This window comes from Lissotriton helveticus, chromosome 10 (genome assembly GCF_964261635.1).
Source record: "Lissotriton helveticus chromosome 10, aLisHel1.1, whole genome shotgun sequence".
NCBI lineage: Eukaryota > Metazoa > Chordata > Amphibia > Caudata > Salamandridae > Lissotriton > Lissotriton helveticus.
In genome coordinates, this window is record NC_136071.1 from 1,072,046,104 (window position 1) to 1,072,066,484 (window position 20,381).

The 20,381-nt window shown below is 44.2% G+C and overlaps 1 protein-coding gene across 1 annotated transcript in view; it reads left to right on the forward strand.

Moving 5' to 3' along the window:
* VWDE (von Willebrand factor D and EGF domains) overlaps positions 1-20,381 on the forward strand; it is a 402,281-nt gene that overhangs the window by 280,415 nt on the left and 101,485 nt on the right. The window contains exons 13-15 of the mRNA XM_078662843.1: positions 1,542-1,678; positions 7,136-7,291; positions 7,401-7,505. Coding sequence (XP_078518969.1) covers positions 1,542-1,678; positions 7,136-7,291; positions 7,401-7,505 — 398 coding nt within the window. The remainder of the gene's footprint in view (positions 1-1,541; positions 1,679-7,135; positions 7,292-7,400; positions 7,506-20,381) is intronic.

Genomic DNA, 20,381 nt, shown 5'->3' on the forward strand with positions numbered 1-20,381 from the left:
AGAGGATTTGTCCATACCATTCCAATGATATGAAACATGACAACACTATTCCTTCTCAATCAGGAATTATAGCTTAAAAGTGTAATAAGGAATTCCCAATGTTAACCTAGGAAAAGGGTAGGCCTCACAGTATTGAAAAACTAATATAGGTGTTTTTCATTACAAGGAAAACTTTAAAGTATTTTCCCCTACCTTTTAGGTACACATCACCCTTTGATTTACAGGTGCTGGGCACAGATAGTGCACTCAACTGGGGACTTACAGATAATTTAAATAGACCAATTGTGGATACGTCAATAAAACCATGTGTAGGGGAGAAGCACATGCACTGGTCAGCAGTGATAAAGTGCTCAGAGTCAAAAAGCTGACTAAAAGAATACAGCAAGTAGTGAAGATAAGGAGGCTATAGGTTTGAGGAAGCCCACCCAAAGGCTGTCGGTGGAACACTCGCCCTCCCCATATCAGACAAGCCGAGTCATCTATTGACTTATGCAATGTGTGCTGCCTGTGAGTGTATGAGTAATTGTCAAATTTAGATTCCAGGAGTTTTCAGGAAGCATTTTTTATTATCTACTTGTATTATGTACTATATTTAGGGGTGGCCAAGGAAATTCCGCTCCGCCGGCGGAATTCGTGGACTTTTGCCCATGTATGTACTAATGGGTTGCATCGCAAATTGGTAGTTTGAAGGGGTCCCAAAACAACCTTCCTAAAAAATTAATAATGAAGGTTGAAATGTACTCCCTTCTCTGAATGGCTGCTGGTGCAGGGATGGTGGTCCACAAGGTTCAGCAGACCTCGTCCCTGCCTTTGCTTTTGGACAGGGGAAATATTTTTTTCTAAAAGTAGTCCATGTCAATTAAAGGCCCAGTTGTTGCTTAAAAAAAAGGGTTTCTCATTTGAGAAGACATCTGGGGGAGGTAGATAGTAGATCTCTGGACAACTGCCTGCTCCCCATAGAGGCAGCAGACATGATTCACAAGTGGAAAGTACCCCAAGGGAAAACCTTCTCCCTTGGAATCAGTTCCCATGCCAACTCCAGGGGTCGGTAACATAGGTGTATGGTTTGCATCCGCAGTTCCAGTGGTAATGTACTGATGCATTCCTTTCCATATCTTAAATAAGATGGGACTTAATAGGGGTGTCTGCCTTCTATCTGTGAGCCAGAAAGAATCTCAAAAGTCCTTTTACACGTTGGAAAGAAATTTACTATATGTAAAAGGGCTTTTGTGCTTTAAGAAAAAAAAATTGAGGTCGCAAACTCTGGGCTTTTGCAATTCATATGTGAGCGACTGCAAATGGGTTTTGTGCATCGGGGATACAGTGAAACTCAAAATTTCTATGTCAATAAGGATAGTCATAATGCAAACTATTATACTATTTGTTAATTCTGCTTCTCTAATATTGTTAATGTTATGCTTGTGTATGGAGTGTGTGATCTCTACATCGTATAAAATCATATAAAAATATGGTTTCTGTACTTTTGAAATTTTTGTGTAATCATTGACTAAACCGTCTTTGACATTTTGATCCTTTTAAAGATCAAGTCCCAGAAATCCTAGAACTTGAGAATGCTGGTCTATGCGACGTACGGCAGTATGACTGCACATCTGTAAGAGTCTTTGGTGAAGGATTCAGGGAGTCACCGAACCTGAAATGTGAAGTGGCCAAACAGCAGGTACGTTAGCTATTGCATCGCACCTTGCAGATCTTTCCTACCAGAATGCATTTGCAAAATAAAGTCTAATTTGAAAAAAGTAAAATATACTGCTCCTTTTAAGACTACGCTCGCAGTGTGACAAGGGGATTCATTTTAACTCGATATTTCTTAGAGTTAGGGCTTGATTTTCATACGGTACTGTTTGGACACATTGAATAAGGTTTGCCTCATGTTGTTTATGTGCTCTTCTGAGTAAAATAATACTCTAACTAAGAGAAATATTGGGTTAAATGAATTACATTTTCACTCTACAGGTGCATAAAATAAGGCCTCGGCTCTGTGCTGAGTCAACACACCCCATGGTGATGTGGCCGTTGATTATATGAAAGGAAGGTTAAGCAATGTACATCAATTCCAGTTTTCTTGTCATAGGCAAACTATGTAATATGATTTCGTTACATCTTGTTAGTGGTGCCATCAATACAGATTAAGGCCCAGATTTACAAAGGTTTTGCATCCGGTTTACACTGATATGTGTTACTTTGCATCAGGGGGCGTTCCTTAGGTGGTGCATGGGCGTTCCTATGGATCCATCCATTGTTTTTTGTTTAAACCCGTATCTAGAAAGACTTGTAGACATGAATTTGTACCAAAATCCTGCGCCTCCTTGAGGCCGAGTAATAAGGAGAAATATCCTTATTTCCGCTCCGCATATGTGCAGACTCTGGTGCCCATTAACAAAGAGAAAATAGCCTCAAAGGATAGTTTTTGTGAGGAAAGAACCCCTTACTGCACAAAATCTATCTTGATCCCAGCACAGACACTTCTGCACTAAGGTCCATGTATTGGGGCTAGGCAGCACAAAGTGTACCAGCGCATGGAAAGAGCAGAACTGTTCCATTTCTTTGGAGATATGATGCAGTTATGCTTTCTACAGGTACATGGCACAGCACAGCAACTTTGCCTGTGGGCCACTTGTAAAATAATCTGACTCTAAATTGCTTTATAGAGCTTAAGATGGTTGGTCTGGAACTTATCAACACTACCTTGTGATTTCCTTATTTATCTTTTATAAGTGAAGAACAGCTTGTTGTCTGTTTAAAAAAATGCTACATCATCAGTGCAGACTGCTTCCAGCTGGTTTCTGAGATGGACTCTGACATTGCCGTACATCAGTTCTTGTTTCGGGGAACCTGCAGTAGTACATTACAGGGAACATAGTCTAGTTTTTCACCACTCTGGACAAATCAATGGGCTAGTGGCCTTTTTCCACTGACCCAGATAGAATATGTTTCACGGAGGGGGACATGGGAAGTAGTGTGTGCTGGCTTGCAAGTCAAAAGCAGACAAAGAAAAGTTTTTCAAAGGAAAGCTACCAACTTGTACCGCACACAAATGACCCCTGCCATTTATCATGTCACCCATGAAGTGCACACTAACACATCACATATTCTTCATTAATGTCCAGCATGTGATGAAGTCCCAGGACTCCAGTTATAAGACAGACTTCTTGCCTACAAGGATACAGGGAAAATGGCCTGTTCCTCTGGACTATCAATGCACTACCACCGGTTATACAACGCCTAGTTTGTGGAGGCCTCACTCAGAAATAGGGTACTATTGCAGGTGTCAAACAATCATTACAGGATAGATCTGACAAAAGACAGAAGAGTAAAAAGACGGCGAACCTTCAGTCGACTAACATTATTGGACATGCAGCTTGTCGTAGACACATTTAGTTTGACGGTAGTAACTCATTAATGCCATATATTACAATAGATAATAAATCTCAAGCTGGATACAAGTCCATTATATGCATAATGACTAGACAGATGTCAATTATAGGGTTTAAAGAAGTATGCTCTTATACAAGGTTAGAAGTATACACAAACAGCAACATTTTCCAAATTATTGCACATAGATTATCCTCGGGACAATGTACCATTCGTATAAAACCTTGTTAGCTTATGAAATTAAAACCATATATTAGCTGCTTGGGATGAATGCTTGGAAATGATTGAGAAGGGCAATGCAAAAAGGGTTCAAAGAGCAGCATAAAAGGAGAGTGATGAACAAGCTGGGATAGCCAAGTTGTGGACAATGCAGAGCAATTCTTTGAAATGCCATTTTTGGAAAATTGTTTGTGACAATTTAGAATCATTAACTCTTTCCAATGTGGAAAATGTGATAGAGCACATACTCATTTCTGTGATTTTAACTATATTGTTCTCTGTTATTAACCTGTTGATGGTTGACCAGGAATTATACTGCTAATTTTCCCTACTATGGGTCCAATTCTAGATTGTGCAGGGTTATTATTATTGTTATTATTAATTTTAATGTATAAGGCGCAACAGCTACCCAAGAAGGGTTTCCCGGCGCCGACCAGGCCAAGGAACAGAAATCCGCTACCGATTATTGATGAAAAAGACAGGTTTTTAGGGATTTGCGAAATTGGGTATACACGGTTTCTTTCCCCATAAGTGTGGGTAGGGAGTTCCATAAGGAGGGGCCACGATATGCGAACGATTCGCCGCCCACCGGGATAGTCTGATTCTAGGCACAGAAAATTTCCCTTGGGTGGACGAGCGAAGGCACGTAGGGCTGAACTAAGGACTGCAGATACAGGGGGGCTACAAATTGAACAGGTATTATAATTAGCCAATGCTAGTGATTTGTCAACACTCACTGAAGCCCCTAACATTTGTGATTTGCCATGCACCTCTCAAGTACACACATTGGAGTGGATGACAAGTGAAATCACAATAGAAAGATACTGTTGTTGAGTACACTCCTAAAAACAGGTAGGTCCAGGGTATAGATAGTAGGAGATAACATTCTAGAATATTTGTTACATTAAGACATTCTACCAAGGATTAGAAGAGAGTCTGGTTGAACCATGTTATAAACCCTAGGAACAACTGATGACAATAACTGGGTACACTGCTTGAAATAATTGTGGTGAAGTTTCATCTCCGTTTAACTGCTGAGCATCAACAACCTAACAATATTAAGCTAAGACAATTTTGCCCTATTTCCCTCATGGAATTGATTTCCTTCTGTTGTGCCATCAAATCTGGGCCACCAGCCGAGTTAATTTCACCCTCGAGAAAGTTTGTAACGCAGTGGTTGTCTATATCCGAATGGCGATCAAAAGAAGAAAGTCTAATTCACATCTCGAGGCTCTAGCTTCCGAAGAAAAATAGGATATATATTGACTGCGGTCCTTTATTTATTTATAAAGTTTTATATAGCGCGAACAAGATCCCGAAGGATATCAGAGCGCTTTACAAAAGGATGGAAGGAAGGTAATAAATGCAATATCGACATCAAGTAGGAATAACAAACAAGAATAATCACATGTTTACAAGACAAAGGGGTCAGAGGCGAGTAAGTAGTTAAGAGGGAACTACAAGGAGCCATATAATCCCCTTTCTTTTAAGAGCAGTCTTACTCCTTGCACTGTTGTCATCTTGAAGTGTTGAATTCGTATTAACTGGTTTAGAAAATCGCCCTGCGTGTGGACCTTCTGTTTGAGGTACCTCCTCTCCTGAAGATTCCTCTCAACTGGAGTGCTCCCATGGCCTTCGTAATGTTGTTCTCCTTCTTTAACTGTTGTGGTGTATTGTTTATCGCCTGTCTGAACACAACATCGCCTGTGAGAGGCATGTTAATAATTGATGTCTGTATCTCGGTCTTGAATCCTGAGACTCTGAGCCAGGCTGGTCTCCTGAGTGCTGTCCCAGTGCACATCTGCCTGCTGGCAGTATCTGCTGCATCAACTGCTGATTTAAGGCAGGTACCTTGGCCCTCTTGTGGCACTCTTCAGGAAGGTGCTGCATACGGCCATCTTTTGTCACAATGCTGGTATCCATAGTACTGGAATGTTATTCTCTTCGTGTACATCTTGATAATACTTTTATTTAATGACCCATGTGTAAATTACTCCATGTACTTCTCTCTCCAGGCAGTGATCAATTATTGTATTTTGCCGATTCACTTATAGAATAATTTTAAAGGTTTTATGTGTTTTATTGTACCGACCGAATCAAGCTGAATTGAATTGAATTTCTCCCTCCATCCTGGAACAGGGCTGCAAGATTATTCAACCTGCAGTATGTGAATTTATTAATCTCTTCCTGTCTTCTGGTGGTGTTCCCCAAATAATGGAAACATGCTACCGTGGTTCCTCTTTAAATAAAAACCTTTGCTGGGCCCTACTAAACCAAAACATTATTGACCTATATCACTGCTGCCTCTTTTTACTAAGCTAACAGAAAAAATTATTAAGAACTACATAAGTTAGCAAATACATAGGATGTATGTTCTAGGGCAAAACCTTGAAGGTGGGGTAGCACAATTTTTGCAAAATGTGAAAAAGAAGCGGTATCCAATGTAGCTAAAATATGAGTACGCATTTGAATTTGTGTATACCATAGAATAGACAGGGAGATTAAAATAGAATTGATAGAGGGGAATGACGAGGGGAAACAAATAAATCTGAAAAAATTAAGAGTAGCTTTTCAACCACCTAGACTAGAAAGAACAAGAGTCTATACCCTAGGGTGGAAATCAGAATTAGAATTTTGTATTAGGAAATGTTTAAGTCATTCCTATAGACACGCTGTCCAGATATGTCTTAAAATGAGCGAAAAAAGAGAAGAATTAAAGATGTGGAAATTTGCATAGGTGGCTTTTGCAAACTTTATGAATGTTTTTTTATACACTTCATGATGCTTGTGTGGTTTATTTAACAGCAGGTGGAAAGTCACGTAGTTCTTAATGGAAAAGACGTATTTTTGTGAGAGAAATATATTCAAATAGATATTCCTCCCAAAGAAGTTCTATGAAGAAGTCTAAATTTTGTGAGTGAAAAAATATTAAACATCAACTTTAACCCCTTCCATGCTGATGACGAACCCCAGCCGTCACGCTCCACGGTGCTCGTGTGCTGATGACGGCTGGGGTTTGTCACGGCCCCGCCCTGTTCGTTTGTTTACCGCACAGCGGTGGAATCGGCCCAGCATGGAAGGGGTTAAAGGGCAGGACTTTCATTCGGAAAAGGACCACAGTGAAAGACATAGATGATCACTATTGCTGCAGCAGAGATATAATATTTAGAGTTTAAGAAATCTGATTATGACACGATTTAAATGCAAAAAATGATTGACCATCCAAGCCTCAATGAGTTTGAGGTATTTCTCAGCTGATTTATTTAATTCTTAGGGAAAAATACTTAGAATGTCTAAAGGGGAGCATATGCCAAGAGCTGATCAGGTCATCCTTAGAATGCTGCTTTGTCTGATGGAAGGAACTAAATTGTGTACATTTAACACACATTTATCACATCCTACATTAATAAAATGACTGGTATATAATACTGATAAACAAATCCCTTGAAAGGTTGCAAAAAACATTTTGTTGTCTCGTTATAAGTAATCACTGCTCCTGTTTCTGTTCTGTCTTTGATTGTAGTACACAGATGGAAAATGGTTTCTTGCAGAACCTCAGTTTACCCATGCTGCTTTCCGAAACAACAAGGTGGTGGATTGTCAGCTGCCAACTGATGGATATCACTCTGACGGCATGGATTTGATGGATAATAGACCAATCGTAATGTGGCAAATCAAGGTATTGGAAGCACACCTAATTAAATGCCAGCAAAAATTATGTTGTTTTATGCACTTGTGATATGTTAACACTTAAGAAGTTGTGATTCTTGCATGATTACATTTTACAGGTTTCTAATGATGGCTATGTCTACAGTAACCCTAAAACCATGTCTTTGTATGATGGTGCGTGCCAAACCTGTGACCCTGAACATGATGGTTTCTGTACCCTAAAGGTAACACTTTTCCTAAACATTGTAAAATATAAATTTGTGTCTCCTTTCTACAAAAATGTTCTAAAAAGATCGAATCGCAGTGGAATGCTTGCATTTGGTGCAGGTTTTCACTTTGTCACTATACATAGATGAGGTGATATTGCACAGAGTGTTTTGATGTGTGTATTGAAATGCAAAATGCCCTATTTATAAGTGGAGTGCTGGAAGATTAAAGGCTGATAGGGCTTGTTTTAGACCCTTTCTTCTTATGTCAACTGCAGACAATCCAAGACTAGTTAGGAAATAGTTCATTTTAGAAAGACCTAAATCTCTCATAGTAATAATGTGGATGAGACCTACCTGGTTCATGCCTCTTTTCTCTACTTGTAGGCACTCAGCTGCCTGTTTTTTCGAAGTTGCCTGTCTCCACTACTTTTGGAGCCATCTTGGAAAAGGCTTGTCCCGTTTTAAATGTTTTAATCAGTTGATGATTTGTTTCTACCCTTACTTGTTGCCTTATCTTTAATTTTGCCAGTAGTCCTCTAGCAGGGGGTTTGCTAATGAGATTGCTGGACCTCAGTTAAAATTTTAGTTTCATCCCACCTGTTTTTCTTCTCAATCACTCTCGATGCCATTGCGGTGCTTGCAATGCCCCCTCCCCCTGACACGCCCCTCTCCTGACGAACTTCTTAAGACTGCTTACAGCGCATCCACGCAACGGACGTGCGCAGCAGGTCCGCCTAAGGCAAGCCCATCGGCACCCATCCGTGCCCAGACCGCTCCCAGCACCCGTCCACTGGCCGTTTTAACCCAGAACGCCTGTCTCTCAGCTATTCAAAAGAGGCACTGCTCGCTCTCAGGCCTATCGGTAAGACTGATGATTGCTCACTACTGAGTACCTCATCCCTCATAGAACCATCTTTTACCTCTTGTTTCGCTTGTAATAGCAGAATAATCAATCTTAGCCCTTTAACTAAGGAAAACATTTAGGAGAACTCACTGGGTAAGAAGAGTGGAGAACCAGGAGCAGCCCATTTAGTATTAAATGTGCGCTTATGAACGCCTGGTCCCAAATTAAGCGTTATTTTGAATTTGCAGAGTTTATGACATGACACCAAACCGATTTGGTGTTCGTCACGGAAATCTGGTCAGACGATAACTTGGGCCCATAACTTAATGCAACGGTTCCTGGTGGATACGCCATCTTTCATTTAGATGAACCTAATGGGTGGAGGGCTGGTAGTAATCTATCAAGATCACATCCTAGCTGTTTTGAATTCTGCCTCAGTGGAGGGGCTTGAAGCACTGTTTAAAACTGAATTAACTAAAACTCAATAATTGAATGGGATGCTCATGTATCGCCCCCCCCCCCCCAGCGCCAAGAGTAGTCTTTCCTGATAAGAGCATCCTGCTCTTAGAATGCCCCATACTGAATTCTGACTTCATTAATTGGTGACTTTAACTTCTAGCTAGAAAATAACTTAGATCCTAGTACAGAATGAAATGACTATTAGACACCCTCTCATGCTTCGGTCTCTCCCAGATATTGAATGAGCCTTTGCATCGGGGATGAAACCTGGTGGACTGCATATTTACTAATAATCCCGACATCGAATATTCCCACTCTCTCCTGCTGACCTGGTCCGATCACCATGTGATAAACTGGCGGATAAAACGACAACAAAGGCTTTCCCCAGTATTGTGTAATTATTAAATCTGCTTAACATGCCTGGCCCAAAATGCAAGGTACTGAATTAAATCACCTATTTATAAAGTCACTGCCTGAAATAGGGATTAATCTAGATCAGGTGGCAGAGGACTACTCCGGCTGAATTAGCTCCGCCCTCAATGACATTGACCCCGTCAAATTAAGAGCTAATAATACAAAAAAGGTATCTCAACCATTGGTTGACGAAACACTCAGGGCCGCCTAACAGGATTGTAGGAGACAAGAGCACACATGGCATAGGGGATATAAAGAGGAAGAGCGAGAACAATATAAACTCTGCCTAGCAGAATACAAATAGCTTTTATTCATGGTTAAATCAGGATAATATGCAGAGCAAATAAAGCTAGCAAGTGATTCTAACAAAACAATCTTTCAATTCAAACAATAAAAAGCTGACCCTTCCCACAGCAAGCAACGCAGCAGTAAATATCCAAGACATCAGTAAATAACCAAGACATTTGTGACTGTTTAGCTAGTTTTATTTTGGGAGAAAATTACGCACATCTTTAACAAATTCACCACTCTCATACATGATGGTAACCAACCCTGGGAGATGGGTTCCAAAATTGCCGGCTTCAGGCAATTTGAGGCCTCTTCAGTTGAGCAAATCATAAAGATCATTCCCAGCATTAAATATGGATATCCTCTGGATCCCTGTTCTCCAAAAACAGTGCACTTAGCACCTGAGGCAGTAGCATTATATCTTGCTAATATTTTTACCACGATGTTTGATACAGGAGCCTATCCTGCCCCTCTGAATCAGCATCAGTTCTCCCATTACTAAAAAAAAGAATCTAATCTTAATGTCATGGACTTGAATAATTAGCATTCCATATACTGGCTTCCCTATCCAGCCAAACTTGTAGAGAATGTAATGAATGTGCAACTTACCTCCTTCATAAATACAAATCACCTCCTTGATGATACTCAGTACTGCTTTAGGCAAGGCCATAATATGGAATCAGCACTTATAGCAGTAGTGGCTGCTACTGCTGTGAAGTGGTGAGGCGGGGAAGTTGTAACACACAACAAAAACAAGCATTGGCATAGCCAATAGGTCTCGCCTTTGGGACCTTATTTAGGTAGAGCTATTGGCTTTGCTAATGTTTTTAGCCCAGTTGTAGACCACAGAGAATCCTATTTTTCAATGTTCCATTGGTTGACAATTTGTTCTCATGCAGTTCTGAGGAACAAGAAAGCAGAAAGAGGAGCAGTAAAGTAAAGTCTGTTTAGCGTGTGAAGAAGTTTGGTATGTGCGGTAGTTTGTTGTGCAGTAGCTGTTAAAATGTTCAGAGAGCATTATTTGCTTCGTAATAAATCAGTAACAGAAAATAATAAAATGAAACATGGACGCGGGCTCCCCTGCTCCTCCTCCCCTAGTGCAGAGTACTTGCGGAGTCGTTAATTGTCTCAGTCAGTAAACAAGGAGCATTGACGATCATAAGAACATGACTATTGAAACAAGGTTGTTGTTTATTGAAATAAAAGACAGCAGGCACATACTACATGGTGTATTATGGGATGGCCATTTTACGCAGGACCTGAGGCATCGGCTGTGATTGGAGCATGACGGAGCGGCTTAAACGCATGTTAAGAAGGTTATTAATTTTACACTTTCACAACATATCGATTGTAAATTATTCAACAGCGCTTTGTAAAAAGTGAAGCTTTTGGAATAAGTTGTGCCAGTAAACCATTGCAGTGCGGCATTTCCTTTTTTTTCAGAATAGGCTAAAATCGCGGGTCAGCTGACCGTAGCCCTCTTGCATACAAGTGGCCCTCGGGTGACATAGGCAAGATTGATTTGAGAAATGCAGCGCCCAGGAGTGATTCCAGCTACAGATGTATAAATATCTCACACGACTTATCAAGGACTTCCAGATTCCTTACTGAAAAGAACACGCAAAGTCACTCAGTGAAAATCTTTATATGTTGTGTTCCTGTGGCATAATCTGTAAAGTATACCCTAACAAACATGAAGCGCAGTGTCCAGCAGCCACCGTCCACCTCCTCGCTCCAAAAGCGGGCATGGACTGGTGGGGGAAGGAGGGAGATGAACGGGTGGGAGTGTAGACTTTATTTAATGCGATTTTATATAGCGCAAACATTACCCAAAAGTTTCAGAGCGCTTTACAAAAGAAGCTGCTAATTAAATACAAGAGCGTCCGGGAAGCGGCCAGGAAACACAAGTACGGCCGGCCACATAATTAGGGGAGGAGAAGCCGCACAGCACACGCTGGGAGAAGCCCTTTGATGTGCTGTGCGGCCGCGATGCGCGCTCTGTGCTGGGGGAGGGGGGAGGGCCATTAGGAACAGGAACAGATGGCCATGAAAGTGTATGGGCCAAATGCGCGTGCCTGTACGTGCACTCGAAGAAAACGCCACGGAAAAAAGCGGTGGTTTGACTATCCGATGGAGCACTTGAATTCTCCCCCATTTCCCATTGCTTCGCAATGGAAAAGGACGAGACCTAAAAATAATAATAAAGCACTTACCTGCTACGACGTCGCCACCTTCCTCTCGATCCTCGCCTCCTTCCAGGAACTGCTGCACACTGCGCAGGCTCCTAGCTCCCAATCCCATTGCTGCTGACATGCTAGGAATGCTATTCCTAGCATGTGAGCAGTGCTGGGATTGGTCTGAGTGCCTTGGTTCAGCACTCAGACATTGACTGGGAGCATGTGTTGGTTTCTTCACTCAGCTGTACAACATAGATAGGTGGAGAAAGGGTAAGAGCGCATGACGGTTTGGCTGGCCCCTGGGGCTGTCCAAACCATCATGCACACTTAGCAGTGCCCACCACTCCCCCCTCCTCCTTTGTTCTTGCTGCGGCATCACTTGGGCTGTCCCCGCCCCTCTCTTGGCTGGCAGGCAGCAAAATAAAATGATAATAAAAATGTTTTATTATCATTTTATTTATGTCCTTACCTCTGCTGGGTTACATTGGGGGCATCACTCTGCAGCCTTAATGGGGGAGCCACCACTGGCCTTGGAGAAAAGTAGAGCGACCCTGGATGGAGGCGGAAGTGGAGCCCTCATCCTGCTGGATTTTTCAGCGGCCTTCAATACACGCAACCTTGAGCTTTTGGTTGACCATATGTGAGAACTCTGGATAGAGGGTTCAGCTGTGGCCCTATTACAATCATTCCTCTCTGGGCGGCGACAAGCGGTGTCCATAGGAAGATTCACCACATAACTTCATTTTCTGTCTTGCGGTGTCCCTCAGGGATCATCGTTGAGCCCCACAATGTTCAATCTATATGTAACACCTCTGGCTACACTCATAAAATCCTTTGGCCTGTCATTAGCATCAAATGCTGATGACAGTCAAATAATACTTCCCCTTGCCAAAAACGTTGTTCATTCCAGTAGCATATTCAGGAACTGCATGAGTTCTGTAAGTAAATGGATGGACTGTACTGCCTAAAGTTCATTCAACAAAAACAGAGGTCATTCTGTTAGGGAATAGCCCATCTTTTTGTTCCCCAGCCTGGTGACCATCCGAACTAGGATAACTCCCTACACCTGCTTCGAAATTCCAAATTCTAGGGGTGTTACTGGACAGGTAAATTAAATGTACAGATCAAGTAAATAAGGTCACTTCATCCTCTTTCCATGCTCTTAGGACGATCAAGAAGATTGAGAAAATCCTACCCTTCGAGCTCCTAAAAACAGTAGTTATTGCACTTGTGCTAGCATGACTTGCCTACTGTAATAGCATGTTTCTAGACATGCCCAAGGGTTTGTTAAATACATTTGCAAGCTCTTCAGAAAGCCGCAGCTCGGTTCCTCTTGAATATTTCCAAAATCCAGTCATCAAAAACCGCCATCAACCACCTACACTGGCTCCCAGTCAAGGAGCACACTATCTTCAAGGCTTTGTGTCTGGCCTACAAGCCCCTTCACGCACAGGGCCCATCCCACTTCAAGAAAAACCTTAGATGGTACACCCAGGGTAGAAGTTTTTGCGCTTCAACTCTGCGAGGTACTTAGTGGTGCCAGATTTCAAATGCTCCTCTTGAGGTGGCAGACTTTTTTTCAGGCCCACGGCCCTACTTTGGAATCATCTTCCCTATGAACTGAAAGCAGCACCATCACTCTCTGTTTTAGGAAATCCCTAAAAACATGGCTTTATATCCAGAAAACTTAAGAAATATCATAATTGAGTCTCACCGTCGGTATGGCTCGCATAGCGCCAAGATGCCTCCAGGCAATCGTTGCACTTAATAAGACTAATCATTCATTCATAAAGAGCCTTAACAATTCAAACCTTGTCAAAAGTTACACTACTATTCTTACTGCCTACAACCCCTCAGACAAATAATGCAATATGCTCGAAGTTTTAAACTTGGCCTACTTAAATCAATGGAACTTTCCATTCGGGGATTTAACTATCCTTGTGTCATCTGCATTATACCCCCAAAATTCAGTGAAGAAAATACAAATGATTTATAGTGTGGGTGCAACAAAACTAAGCATTATTACTCTTTAGCTACAGCAATGATAAGAGGATAAGTGTGTGTAGAAGAATGAATTAGAAATTAAATATTGCCATGCAATAAAACCTCTAGACCTGAAATAATTGACACTAGTGTATAACTCCTCAGCAGGTCAGTACACGTAATAATTTATATTTCTGCCTCCTTGATCTATCATATGACTCAAAATAAAGACATGATTCAAAAACACATCTGCCAAAATACAAAGTCATTGTTAATGTGTAAAATATTACTCTTTTAGGCAAAGGTTAATGTACTTGATAATTACATGAATGAGGTGCACTTATATATAATAAATATAATGCAGGTGGGATTACATTTTGAATTATTTTTTACAATTGGATGTAGACCAGGGACAGGCCTGCAGTCAGGGTTGAGTAGTATTTTTTGAATAGAATCATAGTTTTAGCTGATTAATCATGCACTTGATCTACGTTTTCAGCTGCAGAATCTACATTTGTGTCCTAAAAAACAAGTATTAGGGGCAGAATGGAGTTACATTTGCCCCCAAACTAACAGTGCCTCGAACTGTCCCAGTAAAGTATTTCAGATGGATTTGCTTCCATGTGTATATATAAAACCATTTATTCTGAAATATTAAAACGTTAAGAGATTGAATTTCTTAGAATTTCATCCCCTTGCCAATGCTTTCACTTTTTATCTTCACAGCGTTCTACCAATGGAAGAAATATAAGTTGCTTACCTCTGTACAGTTTAATAACTTTGTCCCCTTTATGAAACCTATAGCACACATGGAAAGTCATCTTCAACTGGTCTTCTTGAAATGCATACTTGACATTATTTTAACATTTTGGATCTTGCTGGTAAATTCCTCCATTTCTCAGTAGACTGGTCAAATTTTTACATTAGGAAAATTAGTCGCCGGTGTTCTTTCCCAAAACCAAGGTAACTGTGCATTTGTACCACAGTTGGCAGAACCTTAAGCACCCTTGTAAGTCCCTAGTAAATGGTACCCCTGGTACCTAGAGCCTGGGTACTAAAGAGGGTCCCTAACAGCTGCAGCATTTATTATGCCATCCTAATGGACACACCACCAACCTCATGCAGCCGGCCATTGCAGGCTGCATGAAATGGTGCAGACAAAAGTGAAAACACAACATGGCACACTGCCAAGTCTACAGACACTTCATAAAATATATGTAACTCACCCCTATATCTGGCATAACCGCTCTAAGGCAGGGTACATTAAATTACAAGTTAGAACATATCTGCATTAGCAAATATGCCCCTGTGCTAACTAGTCCAATTGCTAGATCGTACAAGTGAACAGGGAAGTCATCTTGAGTGCATGTACTGGGCACGGGTCATTGCGAGTTCTCCAGCTACAAGATGGTCACTGAAACCTATAGTGTTTGGTATTAAACACCTTGTCTCAATAAATCCATACTGATATAAGTAGTGGATTTATTAAAACATGCACCCAGAGGGCACCTTAGAGGTACCCACTGAAAACCTGTCTGACCCCCTGCAGGTGAGAGCCCATGCTCTCTGAGGTCAGAAACAATGCATGCTTCAGCCGGAGGTTTTGTCACCTCCTCCAAGCAGGATGGGGAGTAATCAACATATCAAAGCAGGAGACTTCAAAGGCCTCTGCCACCTTTGATCAGCGACTCCAGCTGCCAGCAAACAGTGGAAATGGTACCCACCCCCTGCCAAGGGCCCATATGGCACCAGGAGAGGTGGGAAGATTAGCCAGTCCGAAGGCGTATTCACCATCAGGCTAGTTACACCTGTAAGGTGGGCTACCTGAAGTGAACACGAAAAAAAGAATTTCACCATCTTAGTTTTTGGTGAAATTAGATACACTCGGTCAGGGTTATGCCCACTCCCACAGGAATTTGTCATAGAGGGGGTGTAGGCACCTCAGAGGTAACTAGCCCATTAGCTACTACCTTACACTCCCCTTAACACCCCTAAATTGAGTATTTAGGTAGCACCCCTGAAACCAAGAACTCTGATTTGATGGACACAAAAAAAAGAGGACATGGAAGAGCGAAGAATGCGAGAACTAAGGACCAGCTGCAGACTTTTTGGCACCAAACCCTGCCTGCACCTGTCCTGACAATTGTGACAAACCAACTCGCCCTGCTGCTGTGCATCTGCCAAGAACCCCGGGCAGCCTTCATTTGAGTAGAGGAGTTGGTCCCCTGCAGGCACCAAACAGCAAAGTCTGGTCTACCTTTCTGCCACCCCAGGGTTACACCGAAACAGCAACCACCCAGGAAGAGGTAGTCATGCTCCAGGAGATCAGATCCATCTCCCCATCTCACCTTGTTTGTTGTGCCTCGTGGCCAGCCTCCCCTCCCCGCCCCACTAACGCCTCCCAGCTGCTCCTCCCTCCCACGGACTGATCAGGCTCGTTCGTTGTTTGCAGCGCTGTGACCTCTTTGACTCCGTGTGAAGAGGTCGCTCCCCCACGCTCTCTGCCTGGACTTCGCAGCGCTTGGGTCTAACTGCTTGCCTTTCCACATATTGCTGCTTAGGTATCGTAGCTCCGACTGTTGAGCTCTATAATTAGTGATAGCGCTTGTATACATTATACGCTAAGTTCCTGTGCCTGCTATTGTCCGCTTTAACTCAGACTGTGCTCGCATGTAATTTCAGGTGCTCGCATTGCTAGAGTTTGAAATAAGTATTACTGACTGATTGTGCTGGTACCTCCGCCCATAGCACCATTCATCTGTGTGACCCAATCTCGTCCTGCTTCAGGTTTGTTTTCGCTGCCATCTTGTTTGTTGTGCCTCGTGGCCAGCCTCCCCGCCCCGCTAACGCCTCTCAGCTGCTCCTTCCTCGCCCCACCCCCTCCACCATCCATATATGACAGATGCTTTCCCGCGCAGCGGACGCGCCCCATGCGCGCCCCATGCGCGCCCCATGCGCGCCCAAGGTGCGCCACAGGTAAGCCCGTCTACGCCCGTCCGCGCCTGGACCGCGCCCAGCGCCAGACCCCCTGGCCCTCGCAAAACCCACTCCACCCGCATAACGTATGACGCCGCAACTCTCCTTGCCCTTAACCCCGGACGCAAACCACAATGCTGCGTAGCTATCCCAGGACACACCCACGGACCATTCGCCTGCCACTCCTGCAAGTTCGCCTGCATCAGGACTCACACCAAATCCTCCTCCTCCAAACTCAGCTCCGACTCTAACCACCTGAAGTGCATCCTGCTGAACACCCGCTCGGTCCACAAACACGCCACTGAACTCTGGGACCTACTCGACACTACATCGCCAGACGTCGCCTTCCTTACAGAAACTTGGATGAACGCCTCATCAGCGCCCGACATCGCCATAGCCATCCCGGACGCCTACAAGATCATCCGAAAAGACCGCACCAACCAAACAGGAGGAGGCATCGCCATCGTCCATAAGAACACCATTCGAATTACGACCAGCTCAGACGATAACATCACGACCGCCGAACACCTTCACTTCCAGATCCACACCGACCCCAGGACCACACTTAGAGGCACCCTCATCTACAGACCACCAGGAACCCGCACACAATTCAACGAAGACATCACTGACTTCATCAGCCCACATGCCCTCTCCTCCAAGAACTACATCCTACTGGGAGATCTCAACTTCCACCTGGAAAAGAATAACGACAACAACACCACCACCCTTCTGGACAACCTGGCCAACCTCGGACTCAAACAACTTGTTGACACCCCCACCCACTTAGCCGGACACACGCTCGACCCTATCTTCACCTCCAGCAAACACATCTCCTTCGATCACACCACAACTCTCCATTGGACGGACCACAGCTGCGTTCACTTCAGCTACAAAAAGACCACAACCCACATCCCACCACAACGTATTCCTCGAAGAAACTGGAGCAAAATCACCACCGACCAACTCTTCACATCACTGAACCTAAACCCCCCCGCCATATCATCAGACCCAAAGCAAGCTGCCACCAAACTCACACAATGGATCACTCACAGCGCAGATGAATTAGCACCCTTTAAAAACCATCAGATCAAACAAGGTAACAAAAAGGCCCCCTGGTTCAACGATGACCTTAAGAAATCCAAGAAACTATGTCGTACCCTCGAGAAAACATGGAGAAAAAACCCAACCTCTAACAACCTGACCACATTCAAAGACGCCACCCGCAAACACCACCAATTGATCCGATCCACCAAGAAATCAGCATTCAAGGATCAACTCGACAACAACGCCCACAACAGCAAGGAACTATTCAACATGGTCAAAGAGTTCACCAACCCCACCGCCGGCTCCAACGACATCACTCCCTCCCAAGTCCTCTGCGACTCTCTATCCTCTTTCTTCCACAACAAAATCGCCGACATTCACAACAGCTTTGAAAACCTGTCCGAAGAACAATCCACTCCACCCACTTCCGAACCAAAACAGCACTCTCACAACCTCTGCACCTGGAACCCAATCACTACTCAAGACACCATCCGCCTGATGAACTCCATCCACTCAGGTTCACCAACTGACCCATGCCCCACCACATCTTCAACAAAGCAGACTCCATCATCGCACCCCATCTTCGCGACGTCATCAACTGCTCCTTCAACTCCGCTACCTTCCCAGAAAGCTGGAAACATGCCGAACTCAGCGCCCTCCTGAAGAAACCCACAGCGGACCCCTCTGAACTTAAGAACTACCGCCCCATCTCACTCCTCCCCTTCCCGGCCAAAGTCATCGAAAAAGCCATCAATAGTCAGCTCGCCACCTTCCTCGAATCCAACAACTCACTCGACCCCTCACAATCCGGCTTCCGAGCCAAACACAGCACCGAAACCGCCCTCATCGCTGCTACTGACGACATCCGAAAGCTTCTGGACAACGGAGAAACAGTTGCCCTCATCCTACTTGACCTCTCCGCCGCCTTCGGCACAGTCTGTCATAACACCCTCATACATCGCCTCAGCAACGCCGGAATACAAGGAAAAGCATTGGACTGGATCATCTCGTTCCTCGCCGGAAGAACCCAGAGAGTTCGCCTCCCCCATTCAAATCAGAGGCCACCAAAGTCATCTGCGGCGTACCACAAGGATCATCACTCAGTCCCCCCCTCTTCAACGTGTACATGAGTCCCCTCGCTTCCATCGCACGACAACACAACCTCAACATGATCTCCTACGCAGACGACACCCAGCTGATCCTCTCCCTTACCAAAGACCCAAACACCGCCAAAACCAACTTACACGAAGGAATGAAAGAAGTAGCCGAATGGATGAAGAACAGCTGTTTAAAACTAAACTCGGACAAAACGGAAGTCCTCATCTTAGGATCATCCCCCTCTGCATGGCACAACTCATGGTGGCCACCGGCCCTGGGAACCACACCCATACCAACGGACCACACACGTAACCTTGGCTTCATCCTAGACTCCTCCCTCTCGATGACCAGACAAGTCAACGCCGTCTCATCATCCTGCTTCAACATCCTACGCATGCTCAAAAAAATCTTCCGCTGGATCCCCACCGAAACAAGAAAGACAGTCACCCACGCACTAGTCACTAGTCGACTAGATTATGGAAACACCCTTTACGCCGGAACCACAGCCAAACTACAGAAAAAACTCCAACGCATCCAAAACGCCTCAGCCAGACTCGTACTGGACATCCCCCGTCAAGCACACATTTACGGTCACCTGAAAGATCTCCACTGGCTTCCCGTCAACAAGAGAATAACGTTCCGTCTCCTCACCCACGCACACAAGGCCCTCTACGACCTAGGACCCGATTGCCTCAACAAACGACTGTCCTTCTACACACCCACCCGTCAACTACGTTCATCCAATCAAGCCATCGCCGCAATCCCGCGCATCAACAGATCCACCATGGGAGGAAGATCTTTCTCCTTCTTGGCGGCCAAGACCTGGAATTCTATCCCCACTCACCTCCGCCTTACACAGAACCACCTCTCCTTCAGAAAGCAGCTAAAGACCTGGCTGTTCGATAAATAGTGTACCCACCCTCACTCAAGCGCCTTGAGACCCTCTGGGTGAGTAGTGCGCTATACAAATTTCTGAACTTGAACATCAAGTGCCAAGATGCGAAGATGAACCGGAGCCACACAACACCAATACCTGGGGCACAGGGCCACTTGCAGCAACCAAAGCCTGTTTGAGTTATGGTATGTAAAGATTTCTAAAGTGCAAGGATGCCCCCGAGGAGTCTTCCAAGTGCTAATTTCAATCCAGACTCCTACAGCTCCAATACAGAGCAGCTGTTGAGGAATGTCCGCATCACTGAGACCTACTTCAAGAGTGGCCCAGATGGCCTAATTCTTTGTCCCCTCAACCGGTGAAACCAACAACCATGAGCACCCCGGATGCACTAGCCCAGCTGACCAAACCACTCTACACCCGAGCACCCCAGCCCAACTCTCTGAGAACTGACTGTGCTCCACTGCTCTCAGGGCCCTCGCGAACTGAGACCCCCATTGGGAGCTCCCAGACTTGTCCCAAAGTCCCCCTGTGCAGCCTGTTTCTAGGTGATCCCCACCCCTCCTTCGATGTAGTGCGCAAAGCTACCAGCCGGGACCATTACCTCTGCACCTGGACGCTCCAGGCAAAGACTAACTGCTGGTGGTTTTTTGGACCTTGGCCCTCTACCACCTTAAGCCCTGAAGGGGATCTCCGGAAACCTATTGAAAGTAAAT